Below are 22,075 nucleotides of genomic sequence, written 5' to 3'. Positions count from 1 at the left end.
TTTCTCTCAAAATTAGCATTATTACTTTATTTGGTGATTCATTACAATCTGCAAATCCAATAGTAAAAAATAAAAAATAAAAATAAACTAGGCATAATGTTAAAGCATTTTACAAGCAAAATATTTTACTGTTTTCTTTTCAATTTGAATAGGGTGGGATAAGTGTATTGGTTAGAGATATAAAGTACAGAAGAAACATAACCATAGTTGATCTAACTGTACTGAAGAATGTTACAATCCTGTGAGTGAACAGGATTTAAATGGCGATAAATGTCAATGGAAAACCATACACTTCAACATTGACAAGGCTGCCTTCCCATGACAATGATGCATCATGAAGGCTTTAAGCCACTGAACTTACATTGTAGATCATCCTACTTTAAAGAAACTAAAGACTTAAGCCACAATGCAACTATCTATGCTCATCTCTTTTCTACTGGAACAAAGGCTAGAATGGAGAGAGGGAATTTTTAACATCAGCTTCTGAAACCACTGTAGTACTGTCCTTTTTTTGTATATTCAGTATCATGGAGCTAGCAAAGCTTTGAGCTTTTTATTATTACTGTGCTTGCAGGTCTAAAAAAAAACAACAACAAAAAGCAAACAAAAAACAAACAAAAAACTTTTTCACTGTGTAGCAACAAAGTAAAAATATAGTGCTCCTATCCCATTGTAATCTCTTCTATGTTCCTCCAGCTGTACAAATCCGTCTTTAAAGTTTCATAAAACTAAAAAATAGTTGATCTAGATTGTAATAAAAAAGAATATTAAATACCTTTGGTAAAAATAGATATATTTAACAAGTTTAGAAAAGCAAATAGTTATATTGTCAAAGGGAGAGTATAAAAATGTACACAATAAAAATAACAAACAAACAAGAAATCACCGGCCATAGTAGTAAGAATAAAGGCATTGTTCTTTTCAACATTTTCTTCCTTAGCTCATGTTATTGTCCAGTCTTCTTTCTAAAAGGCAGGAGCTTTACTAGAGCATATGGAAAAATCCAGTCTTTCCTACCAGCATTAGACAAATTAAGTTTAATTCAGAACAAGACAGTCTGTTATAAACCAAATTTATAAAACCGAGAATGCTTTGAGTACATAGGAGTAGTTGAACACAGAAAGAAAGGTTTCGGATGTTTTCAGCCAGAGGCCAGGTGTTCTGGAACTGTAGAAATGAAACAGCCAGCAGGATCAAGTCTCCGTGATGTGAGCCTCCTAACTTTACTTTAACTCCTAAATTACAAATCCATGTATTGTCAAGAAAATTGTGGGGGACAAAAAAATACATGTATTTTAAATCCCTCATTGATGCCTTTCTCCCATCCTTTCACTGGGCCTCCAAACAGAGCTGTCATACATCACATAATCCCAGTTTTGCTTCTCTTTTTAGAGCTCACTGTAAATCTTGAAGATGGAAGTTCCCCAAAGCAAACAACTGAGATTACAGAAGGAGATAATGCACAAGCCCCATAATAGAATCAGCAAGGATTGAACGTGCTTCAAAGAAAACAGCACAATTAAATCATGTTTATCCTTCAGTATTCCCTTTGCATACACAGTCACACTCCTCGTGGTGTTCCAAGGGTACATCTGTCAGTGATTTATGCAGTCCCCGGACACCAGTCCTTGGCTTCAGCTGAAGAACCTGAAGGAGAAGTCAAGAATCAACACAACAGCAAGTACTTTATCACACACCTAGACTATGAGCTAGACTGCACTGGAAACACACTGGATAGCAGGAAGCCTATTAAAAGAAATAGGATTTTCCCAACTGAATTTCTTCATTTATTCCACCCACTAATTTTTACTTTGGCTTTTACATCAAGCCCTTCTCAAAAGTTATTAAAACATATATAGTTAAATCAATTTAATTACTGGGTAATTCTACAATAAATAGTTATTGTTACAAGTTCATAACAATAGAAATGGGACAGATATTTATCTCTTCCTTCGCGGAGCATGTATCTACAACTGGAGAAAGCTGAACAAGGAGGTATGGTTGTCATGTGCCCAAACTGCTCTAGTAAAATAAATGCTTCAGAAATGAATCAGCAGTTCCAAAGAAAAGTATTTTAACAAGGAAGATAATTAGTTTTGCTGTTTTTTTTTTTTTAATGTGATATCTCATTAAAAATGGTTTATATATATATATATATATATATATATATAAGTACTTACTTATATATATACTTTTATATATATATAAGTTACTGTAAGTGCATGATGTGCAATATTAATATGTATATTGGTAGATTCCTATAGTAAAAAGAAACTCTTACATTGGCTTTCAGTACTTCCAAACATGAAAATGTAGAAAAGAGCTTACCTCATGGTACTTTTTGGTGACTTTTGTTGGTATACATTGACATTCGTTGCAGTTCTGATGACAACAGGCACAATTCCCACCACAACGCTTAACCAGAAGACACAGTGGCCAGAAAATGGTGTCAGTTCGCTTCAGCTCCTCCCTCAGTGACACGGAAAAGTTGCGAGGAGTACAGCTATACAGCCGCACTTCCTCCTTTAGCAAGTTGAGATCAACCACTGCAAAGAGACAAACAGACTGGTGCTTTTCTGATTTATAATCCAACTGTGATGATGGTAATCCAGCTTGAACAATGCAGAACCCTTGAAAAAAGCTCGGTTTTGTGCAAGTGGTACAGGTTCAGCCCACAGGGCAGCCTGTTCCATTGTTCTTCTTTACTGTGAAGAAGTTTTTTCTCTTATTTATGTGGAACCTCCTGTGTTCCAGCTTGTACCTACTGCCCCTTGTCCTACCATTGGATGTCACTGAGAAGACCTGGCTCCATCCCCCTTTGGTGAAAAGCAATTTAATTTCATTTCTTTCAGAAAAGCCAGACTATTGTTCTGGGATATTTTGTCTACACTGCTTCTCTCCAAATCTACCAGCATTAAGGAATATCAGCATCATCCAGTTCACAAACATATTCCAACTGGTTAGTATTATTTTATCTTTCTGAATGAAAAGAGTAACTGAAACCCTGTGGTAATATGGCTTTTGGGATTGTTGAAATAGAAGTCTCAAAGTAGCACAGAACTTCAAGCTAACTATTTTTGAGATAACTCAAGAATAAACCAGGAGTAAAAATCAGATTATTAACATTACCTCATAAATCTTTTATATTTACTTTATATTTACTTCTAGTAGTTTGTAAATAAAAAACTATAAAATAAAGCTGAAATATGTTCCTGATCTGAATTGTTCACTAGAGAAATACCTTTCCCCCACCCCCCACCCCCTACATATTATGTAAGGAGTCTCCAGAGATCACCAAGGAGATCTTGGTCTACCAAGGCAAGATATTGCCTCTCAACTCTACTGAAATGTGTAGGAAATTAAGAGAATTTAGAAGATTCACTTGCCAAGCAGAAATGCTCAGAAAAAGATTTGGGGCAGCAACTTCATTCTGCTCTTCTTAAAATATTTCCTTCGCAGGCCATATCCATACACTGGCATCCCTAAGTCAGGCCTTACTGTTGTGAAGGGGCAGTTAAACACACTGAAGCATTTCTTTGCTTACACTAACAGTGAATGCCAAGTTGGGGCACTTCATTCTTTTACTATCAGGTTAACATAGGGTCCAAATAAACAATCTGATTTTAAAAGTCAGGAGTGTGTAATAACTCCAATAAAGTTACTGACAGGATGCCAGCCTGCCTCCCACACTGTATGCACATTCCTTGGAGACTGTTGAGAAGGGAGCAGAGGAATAGAGACAAATGTTACTGGGAAGAGATTCACTGTGAGAAATTAAAAGTTATTTAAGATCTTCTGATCAGCTAATAGCTCTAGGCTGCGTCTTTAAGAGGGTGGATGTGTCTACCTGCATTAATCGAAGACTGGAAAGGAATCTAATACTTCTTTCTCATGCTACATTTTCAAACATACAAGAACTGAATTGTCAAAATGAAAATAAAATGCCTAAAATGCAAGAGAAATAGCAGTTCTGCTCATGTTTTCTACTGGAAGATTTCCAGAGAGACTGAAATTTGGTACAGTTTGGCTTGTTACAGTGAACTTGAAGACACTAATGTGTCATAGAATCATAGAATCACAAGGTTGGAAAGGACCTACAAGATCATCTAGTCCAACCGTCATCCCTTTACCCTACCTACAGAAAACCACTAAATCATAATGTGTCCTAACACAGCAGGATGGCCCTTAACCACGAGAAACTGAAAGCAGAAATTTGGCACATTTTTTAAATTTTATTTATTTATTTTTTTCTCCCCAGCAAAACCACTGACCCTCAGGAGAGAGATGCCTGTGTGGCATTCAGCTTCCCTGATAACTTCTGCCTACTTGCAACAGCAAAGGAATGCAGCCATTTCCTGGTACTACCTGAAGTTAAAGGATAGAGAAAAGAGTTATGTGCTAACAAGAGCAGTAAGCATATTGAACATTTTACCAGAGAATCTGAATGAATGAGCTGAATCTTTCAGACGTGCTGGCTCAAATTTTAAAAAGATTCTATGCAAGAACTCATTCAGCCCTTGGCCAAAAAATTTTAGTATGCTTTGCTATAATAACAGGGTCCTGGAGAGATGAAAAAGCTATGTTTGGTTTCCATGCTTTACAATGTATAAAGGTATACTGCTATTATACCTTGCAGTGAACCCTTGCCCTACCTTATGTAATTCAATTTCATTAAAAGGTCTGTGGCAAATTTATCTAGTGCTTATACAATCACTTCTTTGAAGTGTGTGAATGAAGCTGTTATTTTTTCAAAGAGTATCTGTCTGTCCAAAATTTATTTTAACGCACTGTGGGCATGAAGCTAGATGAGAGAATGTATATATTCCCTTAAAAGTGTTTACTTAACCACAATAAAAGGTTATGTGGATTTCCCAAGTGCACTTTGTTACAGTACCTGTTATAATGTGAACATTTAAACACTCTTTCAACTTGGCTGCCACTCATATATCATGTTTGACACAACAGTAAAAGTTCTTTTGTTTAGCCCTAGATCAGGAGGAATGGAAGGTTCTGTAGTAGCACATGAATGCAAAACACTAAAATAAAAATAAGGGAAAAGGGGGAAAAAAGGAGAAAAAACACAAATACAGGTATCTCTACAGTAAAACCTATTTCTAAAGTGCACCTTTGTTAGTACATACATCTGAAGTATTCTGTGTTCACATCTATCTGAAAATATACTCTACAGTTGACACTGCAACAGTCTTGCATCTTCTGGGGCTGGTATTGAGAACTACAGAGAATGTCTTTCCCTCAGCTTTTTTTCCAGTTGGATCTCAATCTCAAAATCAATGAAATAAATTAGATTCTTGTTGAGACAATTGTGTTCAGGCACAATTAGGATCAGAATGGTTTCAGTTTCTAAGTCAGGGCTTTTACAAAACTGGTTCCCATGCAATTTTAGAGCTGTAAACAAGGAGTACAGGAAAAAAAAAAAAAACCAACAAAAAACCCACCAAAAATCAAGGAAAAAAAAATTCACACCTTTTACACTTGAAAACTATCTACTAAATAGTATGGCTGGATTATGAGTGTTCTTAAGCAGCCTTCTGAATATGACCTGATGATTATACAAAAATTTATGTGGGAAGTGATGAGATCTTTTTTTTTTTTTTTTTTTTTTTGCACAGCAATATCTATTTTATTTATATTATAAAAGAATTTAGGACTGTATTTAGACATCAAAGCCTCTGAACTTGGTCTTTCCTTTTTTCCTGGTTAGTTTTTGGAAGCATTTTATCCAGAAAAAAAAAAGAAAATCAGAGACAGAAGTTCTGTGGAATTTAGGTTGTTTAAATGTGGTTTTTTTTCATACAAATTATTAAGTAAAAGTAGAGGACAGTACTCTTCACAAACTAACATACACTTTTAATTAGATTTATAATTTATCTAGATGTAAACAGATGTTTCCTTACGAAAGTAGAACAGCAATTTAGTTTTTACACTGGAATACTGCAAAACCAAGATTTACCTAATTATGGAATCTGAGAGTTTGAGGGGGAAAAAGAAACAATAGAATAAAACAAACAAACAAACTAAACATTTTGGGGTCTGCATATTCCCAAACATTTCTTAAGTAGATTTTTAAGTACATCAAACCTTTCATTAAATGGAGTGACATCAAGGGAAAAAAAAACATTTGCTTTCCATATCTATTGAATAGACTTAGCAGTTAATGTTGTGTCATCTCATCTGGACACATTTTCTTGTCCAAGCTATTACATTACACACCCAGTAATGCAGTCTCAGGGTGGTCTCTTTAAGATGAATGTGGCAATACTGTTATATGTTTATTCAATGGAAAAAAATCTATTTCAGCATCTAATTAGAAGTCTTTAAAAGATTTACTGTCATCGTTTCTTTCAAAGATATATCTTGCAGATAGTAACTTTTTTCTACATAGATGTTATCTAGCACATGCATTTTAGTTTATGTAAGGTTTCACAAATTACATTTTGTTTTTCTCCCACTTACTCTATGCTTATGGCATATATTTGGCAAATACTGAGACTCTTTAATTAGGCAGGTCATTAGACAAGTGCTAAATGACTATCCAAAAGGCATGGTTTCCTGCTGGAAGCTTTTAAGGAGAATTCTTTCTCTTTGACTCTTGATTTAATTGCTGTGTGCCAATCTATAGTAACAGAAGTAAGGTTGAAGGGTTGGTTTTTAGGCTCTGATCCAAAAATCAGCCATCAAAAACTTAAATATGAGTTATGAAAAATTCCATCTCCTCCCTTTTCTTACTGATCAGATGATAATCTAGCTTAAATTCACGGACTATTCAGTTACTCTTGTAGGTCACATTTTCATGCTGTGTGATGGGCAAGGAAGGAAATATTTGCTATCCCTCCACATGAAATCTGTAGACATGAAATAGTGGGCAGCATCTAGACAATATGTTGAGAAAAAACTCATGAATGCCAAATTTAGATGGAAGAAAATGCTTCTCACTGCTGAATGAAAAGCAGCTCCACAAATCTTAAAATGCATAGCCTATCTTACATCTAATTAATGACACTGAGAACTCCATCTTTAAATCAGATGTGGACTTAGGAATTTCATGAAGTATTATGGGAGAGATATTTAGCTAACTGCACTCAGTTCACACAGTGTAGATACTGGAACAATTCTAAAGAAGTAAACCTGTGATACAGTAACTGTATCTATAAAAAATAGAAAGTTTTTGCCTTTCTTAGGGAAAAAAAAAAAAAAAAAAAAAGGAATTCAGAGAGGTAGGTTATGCAACTCAGCCAGGACACCCTGCCACTCTGAAAAGGCAGAGCTCTCAACTCCCTAGAGTAAGGTACCTTACCTGCTGCAAGTACTTTTCCCTTTGTTAGTTTATACTGCTAAATTCCTTTCATTTCTGAGTTCAGTTATTGTTCTTTTCTAGAAAATATAACTGTGAAGCCAGATAATAACAATTATCTCGAACTCCTGTCACGGTGAAGAATGCTCTTAGTCACTTTTTATTGTCAAGAAAACACACCTGCAGAAAGCTGCAAGGCCAAACAAAAGAGAAATTTACCTCTTGATTTTCTCCCATGAATATATGCCTTTCCAAGAAGTTGCCATGTTGGCCTGTACAAGTCTTCCAAATCCAGCTGCCACCGATCTGGTTCAAGGTACCGGATAAGTTCTTCCACAGTACTAAATCCAGCAACAGCATTGTTTAATACATCTAATGGCAAAGCTGATGGGGGTAGCGATGATGGGCTAGGTGCTTCTGTGTGGTGCTGCAATCAAAGCCAAGAGAAGAGTGCTAGTCAGAGGTTTAATGGATCTGCTTTGATGAAGTGTTGTACTTTATAAGTTACATAGCTGGGGAAAGTTTATATATAGCTAGTTTGTTTCCAGTGCACAATAAGACAAATGACAAGAGTCAAAAAGTATCTAATTATTCTCCAGCCATAAGTGTAAACAATTTTCCAGGAGACAGCTTTCCCATTTCTTACATTCATTGCCTCAAAGACAGCAGTTAATATACCTGTTCTTTGAAGAAATTCACTAAGTGATGGACAAGATTTTAGAAACAGAAAGAATAACTTGCAAATACAGCCCCATTATGGGCAATTACTGTAACCTTACAGACATCTGAAGAAACACACATTTTACACGTTGTCTTTCCTGTGAAACAGCCACAGTCCTTTTGTTCCCAGTTTCCAATGTAAAATTTGAACATACCGTACTACAAATATAGTAAATATTCATGTTCACATCTATAAACAAACAAACAAACAAAAAAAAAGCACCAGCATTGTTTTATACTGTGCTAAAAATTAATTATATTTCTAGCTACATAGTAATAACATCTGGCATGAAACTCAGCACTGAAAAAAATCACTATACTTTCCTGCAGCACAAAACTTACTCCAAAACTTGCATTTACTGGTTCAGGGCTATCAGTAGAAGGCAGTTCAGACAAATTGAGACTTCTCATTTTGTTCTCACTAAAATCTGTTTAAAAATTCTGCACTGATTTGTAATTTCAAAAGACTAAAAAAATGGGAAGAAGGGAAATCTAGGCAGGAAGCTCTGCAATACCATCATAGGTTTCTTTAGGTTTTTATATACACACACATCACTTGAAATACTAAGTTCACAGCACTACACTAAGGAAATTTTCTAGGCCATATAAGAATAAAGACTGGAACCTGAGTAGAGGACAGGAAGGACAAGAAAACAGGAAGCTAAGTGCATAATGTCACTTATATCATTGCATTCAAGTGTCGTGCATGTAAGATTTAAGGAACATATATTCAATATAAGCACGCTCCAACTTTAGAGAAGACTGTCCAGAGAGGCCAGTACATCAACTAACATGTTTGTAGTCAGTATTGTGCAGCAGAGAAATGGGGTAAGATCTATATTAGTTTATGTCATTATTATATTGTTGCTATATGCATACATACACATACATACAGCAGACTTAGTGTCAAAATGGCACTCTCAGTACTGCAGTGTGAAAGGTAAACATAATTTCATTTTTTCCAAACGTAATGTCAGATCAATTGTATTTCTTTATCTTTACAAAATGAATACAGAAATAGACCAATCAGAAATGTCCAGCTAGGCAGAAAAAATAAAATAAAATAAAATAAAATAAAATAAAATAAAATAAAATAAAATAATACTTGCAACACTACACACTACATAAAAATTTTCTAAGAGGCATATATGCATAGCTGTATTTCATACAAATACTTGTTTTCCCTTCTATGCTCTCAATTCTATTAAACACATATTTTTGCCTTCAACTATATCTGTGGTTGGAAGGGCAGAAAAAATGGAAGCATGCACCGTGCTCTTCCTATTTTTTATTTGCTTCAAGAGTTTGTCTCTTTCCATCTTCTAGAACTGCAGTCACTAGAGTGACTTGGGCTGCTCTTTAATGGGGAACCTTGTAAAGACAACACAAAACATAAATCTAATGTACTAGTATTACTAACTTTACTGTATTTTCACTTTGCTTTTCTTGCTCCATTTCCAATAGAGTGAGTGAAGTAGCTACTTCTCATTCTGGATGAATGTGGATTTCAGAAAGTTAAAGCATTTCTTTCCCTCCTCTCTCCAATGCCCATAATAAAAATAATAACATGCTGACCCATCTATTAGGTTAAGATAATAAAGCAACAGATTCTGGTCTGTAATTTAAATATTTGCTCTTAGCAAAACATACTACTCAGCAAGTTTCAAAATAGTGATGTGACACTGTAATTCAGATGGTTAAAAAAAATTACTAAAATTTTCTTCCTGTTTTTAATCATAATGATGTATTTGTTAACTTTCCTGGTTTGAAGGTGGAGGAGTTTGCTAAGGGAAAAAATAAACTAAGCCTCAAATGGTGGAAGTAATGCCAGATTCTGCTTGTTTCTAACAGAAGAAAGTACTTCAGTTTTCCGCTTCTATTGAGATCTTTAGTTTCCAGGTAAAATAGATGGACTCCAGATAAAAATCTGTTTGTCTAGAAACTACTTTCACATTTCACAACCTTGAACATGCACACTTAGCAATACATACATTGGAATTCATTGATTAGTGCTGTTTTGGATTCAGTAGGTATTTGCCTACTGAATCCAAATATAATGTTATGAAGAAACAGTGAATCATTGTGCTCAACAGTAGCACAATTAAAGTTGTCATCACTTTCTCATCACTCTCATAGCAAACCAAACCTGAAGAAAAGTAACCAAAACAGCTAAATTACACAACTTTTTGAATAAAGTAGTTAAAATCAAGATTAAATATGTATTTTCCAATAATCTCTTAGTCAATTTAAATTGCATAGTTAACTTACATCAAAGATTATAGATAATCAATATCATAAAGCTACATGTTGTAATTCATATTTATAATAATTTCTATGAAATCTCAAATCAATAAACGTAAACAAAAATGTCAATTAAAATTATACTCTACATTACTCTTCCTCGTTAATAAGTGTTACTTAATTTGTAAGTTATACCTTTTGGATGGAGAAGAGCAGGAAACTGGTACCCCTTCCTCTGACTAAAATAATCTGTTGGAATTTTATCAATATAAATATAATAAAATATAAATTTTATTCAGATTTCCCAAACTTTTCCTCTGTTCCATGCATCCTCGGTTAATACCGATGTTTTAGGCTTGAGCCTTTTTATGCACAAGGATGTATAATTTCCATTAAGACAGATATTAAAATTACCTCAACAAATTCCATATGTCAGTGTGACTCTTCTACTCTACACTCTATCTATGGCTTTTAATCTTGTGTCCAGGGAACAACTTCAATTTAATAAGAATAAAGATGCTTAAAAACAAGATAGAACTAAATAGTTCTACCTTTAGTGTTACTAAAACTGATTCAGGATGAAAACCAGAGCAGAAAAAAGAATTTCTGCTGCCCTGAAGAACAGCCAAGAATGACAAGTGTTGGATCAAACAGAAGTTTCAGGAGGTCTTTTTATACCATATTTCTGTGTTTGTACTTGACTCTGTCAAAACAAATACCTTCTAGAAATTCTCAGAGGTGTTTACGAGCATTAAAGACAGGCAAATAGATCAAATTTAGGCTACAGTTTTACTTATGAGCTTGGAAAAAAAGAAGAAAATAATACAAAAGCTTCACAGACTTATCCAGCCCTGAAGGTTACACATAACAATAGTACTCAAGAAGAAATCTAGGAAGTAAAATACATGTTAGTGTTCTCAGAACAGTAGTGGTGCCCAGCTGGAATAATCAAAGCTGCCCCACCTAGCCTCTTTCTCAAAGGGAAAAGGGTATGACACATACATGGGACAATGAAAGTGCCCATTGGTGAAGCAGTAAATCTGAATAAAAACTACAACACATGAATATGAAATTACCTATTTTAAGATAACACCTAAGGACAATGTAGTGCGTAGTCTAACTTGAAGATGTCATTTCTTGCTCTGACACACACTTCCGCTATGATCCTGAGAATTTAACTTAGGCCACAGCTTCCTGGTGTAAAACTTCTGGCAGAAGCATCTCCTTGTTTTGTCAGTGTGACTGTTTATGCAGCTGCATCATAAACAAGAGCTAACCTTTCTAAAAGAGAAATTGCTCCTCTCCATTCTTCTTTAAACCCATGTTTGTTCACAGCATAGACCTCCAACAGCCAAACCATCCCAACCAAAAGTAGAGTGGCCAATAAGAAAAACATTCTCAGATTCACTCTGGCACCAGGAACTTCATACCAGGAAATGTCAAATGTGTAAAATAAGCATAATGTCAACTCCTTGATGTCATAAGCTCTAGGAGAGAATGAATACAATAAACAATAGATTAATGTTTATTAATGAAGAATACATAAGTATGAAGAGTAAAACTTTGAATATGAGACAGTATTTTGTCTTCTGATGCTTTCCATCTGTTGTTCTCTTGCACAGAACCTAAACCAAAGATCAACTACTCAGAACAAAACAGCATTTCCCTACCAACTACACAAGATAAACTCCTAAGCACATCTGTAATCTAAGCAAAGCTTTTCTTTTGCTCCTGCCTCTTAGGTACCAACTATCAAGGTACTGACACTACCCCCTCCCAGTTAAAGGAGAAGAAAGATGTAATATTCCTAGTGTGCTGCTGCCAACAGTGATGAATTCCACAATTAATAATACAATCGCTGAGTTAAGACTGGAACAACAAAAACCAGTGAGTCAAATACCTGGCGTGACAGCACATTTACAAATGTCTTGAAGAAACCATTGCCAAGATGTTTTTGAGTGAAAACTCATTCATCAGCTGGCACAGTTTGGAGAAACTATTAAATATCAGTGTGGTTTCATTGGGCAAGAGGACACTTATGCAACCACAAATCAATCAATCAATCAAAGGGGACTCCCCTCCTCCACGAATCAATAAAGATCAGAAATTGAAAGCAATTTGAAAGATTTTTTCTAATTAGATATTCATATAGCTTTACTACTATTATTATTAAATAGCAGATTTAGAAGTATGCTGTTGAAATTAAAAGCACATGTACATTATTGTAACACAATGAAGAAAGCTTATTTTGTACCTTCAGGTAGCCCTCCTATTAGCCTCATTAGAAACTAGGAGGAAGAGTAGATATGCAGCTCAGAGTTTACCCTGAGGACATAGAAGCTTCTTGGCATAACAATAGCTTTTTCTTTTATCCCACAAACAGATGCAATAATGACTCTTAAAAGCCTCAACAAATCATTAGCTACCTACAAGCACCAATTTACTTATGCACATGTATGTAGTATAAAATGCTAATCCATCTGTGAAAGCCTGTAACCTCCAATGACTCACACTCTCTGTGCTGTATATGGGAACAAGCCTGTGCCACTGCTACATAAAATGGTAGTCCTCTTCAAGAGAGAGATATGTTAGAAGGAAGCAAAGTTCCTCTATGGGCAACCACCAAGGCAGATAAACTAGATTTTAGGATCTGTTTCTCCTGCCTCTGGCAATGAAATGGAAAAGAAGGAGCAAAGACAGATAACACATTTAGGCTGCCAAAGCCATAAGGCTTTGGAATAAGGCAAGCACATTTCCTTGCAAGTGACAGAGATGTAAGCCAGGAAGGCCAGCACTGTTCCCATCTACTGCAGAAACTTGCTTCTGTTGCTGAAGTTCCTATCACAGCAGCAAGGATGATATAATAGGCTTCAGTGGCACTGAAGTAAAATCATGCACGTTTTCCAGCTATCCTTGCTGCTGGGATGCAACTTCTGCCAGTCAAGTGACTATTTTTCATGGAGCCTCCAGCTCTCTGCTTTTTGCCTACTCCCTGATTTTTCTTATCTAAGTCTCCCTTCATACGCATCCAGGGCTTTCCTTTTGTCTCACCAGTGACCTTATTGCTTAGTATCCATGTCCTTGCAGTAACATATCTTGAAGCCAAGAGACAGTTTTCTAAACTCTAAATCTTTTAATTTTTAGAGACCCTTCCCATAATTGTGCATAATTTCCCCAACGGGAGAAAGGTCACAAGGGAATGTGAATGCATTGCTTCCTTTCTGTCTTTGCCTGTCACAGATATTAATAAGGGATTAATGACACGTAAGAGTAGTGTTGGGAGCAGCCTAACATTTCCTCAGGCTATCTTACAGTGTTGAGACAAATATATCCAGAAATATTCTAAATATTCCCCCAACTAGAGTTTCCGTGCAGTTCACAGAATTCTAATTGTACTGGAAACAACTGGGAGATGCTCTCAAGGAAATTGGCAGCAAGAAAATTGCACAGGATGTCACTAATCATCAGATTTCTTCCTGCAAATCACAGTCTTTTGCCTGAAGCCTGTGCACCGTCACACCTGTTGAAATATACTGGTGAGAATTACTCATCTGAAGCCAGAACTGACACCCACCTAGAACAGCTTGATGAATTCTCAGATGATGACATTTAAAGCAATAATTTCTGGAGCCATTTTCAAATAAACTCCAAAAAGTTAGTGACCTATAATGACATATATACATTTGCATGTTTATATATGTATGAAAATACATTTTGCTTTTTCTCGTGATCCTATTTGTCAGCAATAATCCATAGTATTCATTTAGAAAATTAGAAGGTGGTGAAAAGAAAACTAATGCTCACAGTACTGTACTGACAATAAGGTCTTCCATACACTATGCTTCATTTGAAAGCAAACATTTAGAACTGCCATGAACTGGGCCTGACAATATAGACAAGTTATGAAAAATACTTCTGTGGCAAAGGAAGTTCCAAAGTAAAATCAATAAGACAGTTTTCAATTGCAGTCCATCCATTAAAAACATTCTTTTTGTTGCTGTTTTCAAATTATTTTAGGTACTGAGACTAATTTTATGAAAACAATCTTTGGTTTAGATTCCTATGAAGTATGTTTGTGGAATATCTAATAATACCTAAACCATAACTTCATCCAAAACCATAATCTATAATGAGCACTACCTTCTTGTTTATAAATCTCTCTTCTAAATAAGACTTTAAATGAAATGCGTAGTAAGCTCTCCGCACTCCATGTAAGTGCCAAAAGAAAACACAAATCTACCTTCTGTACCCTAGTAACTACTAGGTAATATTTTCATTTCTGAACTTCCAAGAGGCTTGTGTTTTAACACTCTCAAGCCAAACGTGCAGCACATTTAAAATGAACTAGATACACACTTAACTCTGTAAGTGCAAATAGGACTAAAACTTAAGAGCTAAAATCTAGTTGATCATTTTTGTTCTTTTATTATTTGAAAACACAATAATAAATAAAAACAAACCAACCTGGGTCTAATTCAGACAATGGGCAATACAAATATATCTATCCACATTATAAAGAGTAATAATGCTGGATGTGGGAGAAGCCACAGTGTCTGGCATCACAGGACTGGGTAGTCATTCCTGTATCTCTGTGATAGGCTGTGCCCTGAAGTATTGGTATACTGAAGTCATGCACAGCTCCTTCCAGATCCTGATTAAGTGTGATTTATGTTTCTGTCATATTAAAAATGAATGGACTCCATAGAATCACAGAATCACCAAGGTTGGAAAAGATCTCCAAGAGTATCTAGTCCAGCTGTCCACCTGCCAGCAATGTCCTTTAGTACTACAAGATTTTGAGATACACACTGTATACATTCATTTTTTAAGCTGTAAATACATGGTCATAACCTGATTATAATATCCTCTAGGGAACATGAAGAGGTGAATAGGCTATAAGTACAAAATACCTGCAGAAAACAACTGAAAATAGATTGTGTATAAGCAAAACAAAGTCCCACAGGAATTTATTGAAGTACTCTAACCACAGCCCCACAAAATCTTTGTTTGGAGAAAGACCCGCAACACACCTGCTGCTTGCAGGATGGGGATAAGTCTCTAAATCTAATAACAATTTCTTTATATTCATAGAACATTTTAAAATTTGTCGTTTCATAGCTGTCATCTTTCACTGTTTCAAAATCCATCAGTAGTAGTCCCATATGCATCTCCAGTGTAGAATTCTACTGATTGCTTGTTGTGTTTTCCAACAAATTCACTGTCTTCTCATTATGTTTCACTGAGGATCTCAAGTAGAACTCTCCAGAGACCTTTCCAAAACTATTTTGTTGCTTTGTGGCTTTAATCTACTATCACCTTTTATATTTCAAATAGAAGCTTGAGTGATAACTGGCTTTTCTTTTGTGTCCAAGTAGTGATTAAGACAGCTTTTTTATGACTCTTTATAAGAGCAATAACACTTCACAGAAGAATATTATTTCATAGCCATACAAAGATACTTGAGTACACGCAAGAGTAGAGAGCCAGATAAGAAGAGTTTTTAAACTCTTGAATAAATAAACCCTTTGTAAACCACTGGTACCATTATAATAAATCCTTATAATAACCGTAACAATAAACACTCGGTATATTTTTGTTCATTACATATTATTTTCTGGAATGTTCTATTTTGATGAATGCCATCTTAGACTTGCAATTCCTTCCTACAAGAGAAGTCTTGTAAATGATATTACATATCAAATACTGAGAGATTCTTATGAGTACTAGGATCTCATTATGAGTAAATTCTTTTTTCATAGTTCAGACTGAAAGTCAAATGCAGTGCACACAGAGCCTTGGCTTCAATATTTAGCTGAATTTTATTGTATCTGCTGTAGACCGAAATGTGGAAAAGCTAACACTTCAGTTAAGAGAAGATTTGCAAGAGAACAATCCAAATTATGCTTAAAATGTGAATTTATCATCTAAAAGGAGGAGCATAATTGCTGGACAAGCAGTAATGTAAGAGCCTCAGTCTATAAACGAGTCAGTGCAAAAGAACAATTACAAGACTTCAGTGTACATTTAGACATAGCATAAGGAATATTAGCTCAAATCTTACTGTAAACTGGGTTACCATAATTATTAGTGACCTTATTTACATACACACACAAAATTCATTCAGGAAACATGCTTGCATCAGTAACATTTAAATACTTTAAAAAATAATAGAAAAACAGACAATGTTTGGAGTCGGGTAATTAAGTGCTCTAAGTTCCCTCTAGATATTGGAAATGGATAGCTGTTACAAAAATGTTTACTTTTCCCACTAAGTTCATAGGTAAGTTCATCAAACATTAAACACTAGGAATGACTGTTTATCACAACTGGAAAGTATATTTGGCAAGGGCAATGAAAATGTCTTCTACAGCATATGCCATTTTAAGGTGCTCCTTTGGAATACATGCTGAATTGCAATCCACAACAGGTTTCTGTTCATTTCATATCACAACAAAAGGAGCACGCCCCACGTTCCTGTGCAGCAGATATTGCAAATTATAGCTTGTCCTGCCTCAAGGGTAAAAAGTCTTTGAATAAAACATCACTCTGAGAGAAAAAACCTCAGCTCTGTCCTCGTGTACCCATTCCTTAGCATCATCAAACACGCTAGAGCTTTTCTACATTAAGATTTGTGAAGAAGTTATTTCTATACATTTGCTTTGTATATAATATACACATCATAAGCTAGTAACCACCCATCCACAGGCAAAAGTTATGACTGCATTGCCCACAAATAGATTCTCACCCTGACTGAAAAAGCCAGACTTCTGTTATGTGTGCTAGCTTCTGCTGTCCTGTAGTGTTAGCCATGATGTTCTAATATGCTCTTAATGTCCAGCTGGATTTCTCTCACCTTTGCATTTTCTGTTGTCTTTATCTCTTAATTCCCATCTCATGTGACCTCAATATACTTTCAAAGATATATATATATGATAAATGATATATATATATGATAAATAATGCACAATAGGATAGTATATGAGATTATACAAGAATTAAAAGGCAAAATGAGTGGGAAAATTATGCGTACTGTAAGAAATTTAGGAAACACATATTCCAAATCTACTTGCATGTAAAATTAAAGAGTTAAAAATAGTTCAAAATCATAAGCACTCCAGTAGAGATACAGGAGACGAAAAACTGAATGGGAAGCAATGTCATCCTGTTCTGAAAAAAGGCAAATCTCAGGTGGATGTACTCAGACCATACTGCTAGGCTACTGAGCTGCTAGAAAGATATCAGGTGAAGTGCTTAGTTCTTATCTCCAGAACTTTTAAGATATAGGCAGAGAACTCTCCAAGAAAAAAGCAAGAAGAGAAAGAAAATGCAAACTATGATAAGACTGAGCAATAGGTTTTTTTAGCCTAGACTGACAGGAGATGCAATAGCATGTAATAGAGCATCAGATGATCAGCTGTTCCCCAGTCCATCAATCACAAGGAAAAAAAATGCATACTATGTTAAGCAGTGCAACAGATGATTAAGGTCTGTGAAATCTTTGTCCCTGAACTTCAGGAACAGCACAATTATCTGGCAAGAATAAACCCTATTTAATCCTGCCTTGCAGTGGGACAATGGCTCAGAAATATCCTAGCAAATTCCTTTTTAACTCTGTACTTTTGCATTTGAATTACACAGAAGTTATCTGGCTACCTCACAGCTTCTAGAAAACATGTAAGATTATGCTGAATTCTGGAAATGAATATTAAATCATTTTGCTGTGTTGACTTGGTATAACATAAACTCTTCACCAACTAAGCTCTAATACACTTTTTCCCCTCAGCAACTGTTTCTCCATTTGTATGTTAACCCTATCTAACCCTTAAGATTTATTATATTATTATTGTAATAAGACATACTAACGGAATGACTGTATACATAAATGTAGAATATCCAGAAAATATAAAGTTTTCTTTGCAGGTTAGTCCAGAAGCCCTTATTCACACAAGAATATGGAAATTAATAAAACTACTTCCTATTTTGGAGTTTAGTTTAGTTACTTTCTCTTGAAAAAAACTAGGCAGTCAGATGTTACAACCAGGACTTCAGAGGAACAGGTTTTTGACAAAGGCTGCTCATTCAGGAGCAGCAGAAGTTCCCTTGGCAGTATCATTTACAATTATGTTGAAGCACCGAAATAGCATGCAGTACAACCCACTTAACAAGATGTTTTTACCATCAGCCATAAAATAGAAGTGGACACCTTTCTACCATGCCCCACTTTTTCAGTCTCTATGGCTGCTACTGAAAACGCAGCCTTCAAAGACGGTTTGAAAGCAGAGCATTCATTCTATTTCAAGTAGTCTCCCATAAAATTCTGTGTTGCTTACAGCATGAACAAATCTATCAAATAAGAATAGGTAGCATTTTAAGACACTACATGCAACTGCCTCAGTTTGCATCTTGATATTATTTAGAAAATAATAGTCATGACAACAAATAGTCTAACTATTTTTAGTACAATGCATTAATATACTCCTCCTTTGCACACACAATTCTTTCTCATCCCTTTCCTTTATAAGTATAAACAAAGAAGGAAAAGAAAACTGCCAAATAATAAGCCCACAGTATGAACAAATCCACAGTGTTTTATGGCAAGGTCTGATTCTTCTGAAGACTACTAGTAAATCAAGTAACTTTCATAGAAGCCTGTCAGGGTTGGTTATAGCACTGTCACTGTCCACAGCTGTGGTCAAATGATCTCCAGAAAGAAAGTGAGCTCCAAAGACTGCAAAGGAGACCAAACTTCTAATCTACATATGTCATTCGAATACTTCACAAAACAGTTTCATGAATAAGACAAAGAAGATAAATAAAGTGATAGTAAAATATATTATTTAAGAAAGAAGCACTTATCACTCAGTATACATCTCAGTGCATATCACAATTGCTCTGGGCACTTATCACAGTTGCTACAATATGCTGCAGAAGAGGAGAAACGAGACATTTTGCAAGGAAATTAGGAAGACTCACTGAAGATATTTGTGAGGCTACTGCAGGTGGGATTTCTTCCCCATGACCTGCACAGTGAACTCCATTAGACAACTTGTTTGTACAGATAACAGAAACCAGTTCTGAAAGCTTGCAATAGCAATTGGTATTGATTCAATTGTTCCAAAAGTAATGCCTCTATTTATTTACATGTAAACTAGAACAGATACAAAGAACACAACACTACTATTTCACAGCACAAATTCTCAGCTATTTTCTTATACTGTTTTTCAACACAGGCACCACCACGGGCTATGTATTTTCATCAGCCATGAACAATAGCTCGCATACTGTACTTGTAAAAAACAGCCAACTGTTGCTGTTGCCTCAACTGAAAGGGACCGCCACTTCCTCACTATGCTCAGATTCACTTCTTGGTCTCCATAAATGTTCAGAAAGCATTGATGAATGTCAGTGAGTGCCATTTTTTCCTCATGGATGAATTCAGTGATACACCCACTGCCTCATGTACACTTCCATGTCAGACACCATTGTCAGACTGCCCCTCTGCTGCCATAACACAGCACCAACATGTAATGGAATACTGGCAGGAAGGTTCAGCCTCTATGGACATACCACCAACATCTGTCTCTGACACTGTGGGCCAACATAACAAAATAGGAGGCATTACTTTCTTGTAAGAGGTACTGCAGAAACCATCCTTAAGAAGCAATGCCAATAAGTCAACTAAATTGACTGCAATGACAGCTGAAGAAAGAGTCAATTAGCTATTTTTTATTAAATCCCATCTCTTTTTATAAGGAGTTATAAAGGTAAGGAACCTAATTGCCAAGGTGACATTATTAGAATGCTCTTTGCTTTCTTCAATTATATACTACTTAATTTGAAACTGCTTTGCATTTTTATATGCAGAGTCCCACTAAACAAAAGTGAGGATTAGCATGAATTATAATTAATAAATGAACATGTCAGCATAAGCCATTTGGGGAATGGGCTGGAAGAATTATCATTTAAAATACATCAGCATAAACAACATAGTTTGACTGAATTCATATAGATAAAAAATTCCCTCTGTAAAATTAAGTTCTATTTTAAGAGCACATTTTGCTGTTGAAAGTTGTATCGTCTGCTCAAACAATATCAATGTGAACTATCTTAGCAGCTATTTTGCATTGTAAAAGATTTCTGAGGAAAACAAAGATTTTTAGTAAGAACCTAAAATACATACTGACTCTTTTATTATTATTATTCCCTACTATAAAGTACTCTCCTATAGAAAATTGATCCAATAGGATTTTTAGAGATAAATACTGATTGTGATCTTAGTACAGCAGTTTCAGTGCTAACTTTAACACAATTCCCAACAAATTTACATTTGTGCTGGTAATCTATACTTCATTGTCACCCCTCAGGTAACTTGACTACAGCTTTCACTTCCCACCTCAGCAGCAAGCAATGCTCCCAGAAAAAAAGCTGATATCCTTTCCTGCAGCAGAAAATATCAGTGAAAGCTACAAAATATCAGTACAAGCTACATTCCTACTGCAAGGAAGGAATGGCCCATTATGTACCATGTTCTATCTCGACTAAAGTCTGCAAGAAACTCAAAGGAGGATATAGAATACCCATGATGAAAAGTTCACTTGTTGTGCATGTACTTGATAGACTTGTTCTTGAACTTTGTGAGTTCTCTAGTTGATCGACTAGGGCAGTGCTTTTTGTAAGTGTTTGATCAAAGGAGCAACAGTGTGGAGTCCTTCAAAAGAAAACATACTCTTATATCACTAGGAAATTGGATTTAAAGAAAACTGAAGAATAGAAAGTCATTGTTTTTCTTAGAACCATGTTGTTAAAGTGAGTTGCCTCTGGTTTCAGATTTCTGTGGTATCACTTTACCATTTTGCCACTCCTCCAAGCATTAACCATGAAATTTAGACCAGCTTCTAACTATAAATTATCCACTGGCCTTTTTGTATGTTCAACAACCGCAATCTCAGAAAATAATCACAAAGGACTCTTCAAGTGCACTGATCACCTAAACGAAAATATGAAAAAAAAGTCACTATTTACTAACAATGTTACACACAACCACTATGGTTTACTTCCTCCTCTTCTGTTTGACCTAAATTCTAAACAAACATATAAATAAATCCTTACCTACACAGTGATATGGATAAGTAGCTTACAAAAGTAACTGCTGAATTTACTTTGCTATTCCCTCGTGACATTGCTTCAAAGGTATTCTTATGATTTTAAATTAAGTGGGATTAGAATGCCGCTTTGCAGTACACACCCAGTTTGATTTACTGCAGCAGAGCAGAGGGTTGACTAAAGATTTCTCTGACTCCATACAGTGGGCTGTGAGCTCAAGTTCACCCATATCCCACATCTGTAACCTATCAGGCATACCTGGTCCTCTCTATCACATCATAGATGTGTTTCTTTGCCCCTTAAGCTCTCCTACTTTTTGATGTGCTTTGTTAGCAAAGCAATAAGTTACTTCCAAACAATGTGCCATCTTTCATCTATCTAAAAATTTAGCTTTAGAAGTAATTCAACTTTTTGTTCTTAATGAAACATAATTGAATAGCCATCTGACACTTTTTCATTTGTCTTTGTATGATGGATTTCACCATATGTCTAGTTCTCTGTGAAATGTTTCATACCAGCTGAGTGTTGGTGTAAAAGTATTTTTATGAATCCTAATTCTACCCATATGTTGTATCAAGAGATGTACTGCTATTTTGAATTGCTATAGGGTGTTGGGGTTTTCCCCACATGAAAGCTGCCCGTAATTATTTTAATCAGAAAAGCAAATTTTAAAAGTAAATACAGTATTTAAAGGGACAT

The 22,075-nt window shown here is 35.4% G+C and overlaps 1 protein-coding gene across 2 annotated transcripts in view; it reads right to left on the bottom strand.

Moving 5' to 3' along the window:
- PDGFC (platelet derived growth factor C) overlaps positions 1-22,075 on the bottom strand; it is a 101,672-nt gene continuing 79,597 nt past the window's right edge. For both annotated transcript variants that reach the window (XM_015860984.3, XM_085546398.1), the window contains exons 5-7: positions 7,532-7,739; positions 2,329-2,546; positions 1-1,647 (exon numbers count right to left, since the gene is read on the bottom strand). In XM_015860984.3, the coding sequence (XP_015716470.1) occupies positions 1,531-1,647; positions 2,329-2,546; positions 7,532-7,739 (543 nt within the window). In that variant the 3' untranslated portion in view covers positions 1-1,530. The remainder of the gene's footprint in view (positions 1,648-2,328; positions 2,547-7,531; positions 7,740-22,075) is intronic.

The sequence above is a fragment of the Coturnix japonica genome, chromosome 4 (genome assembly GCF_054131305.1).
Source record: "Coturnix japonica strain WE chromosome 4, WE-NBRP24, whole genome shotgun sequence".
NCBI lineage: Eukaryota > Metazoa > Chordata > Aves > Galliformes > Phasianidae > Coturnix > Coturnix japonica.
The sequence above is the reverse complement of the archived record's forward strand: the minus strand, read 5'-3'. Positions and strand labels throughout refer to the sequence as shown.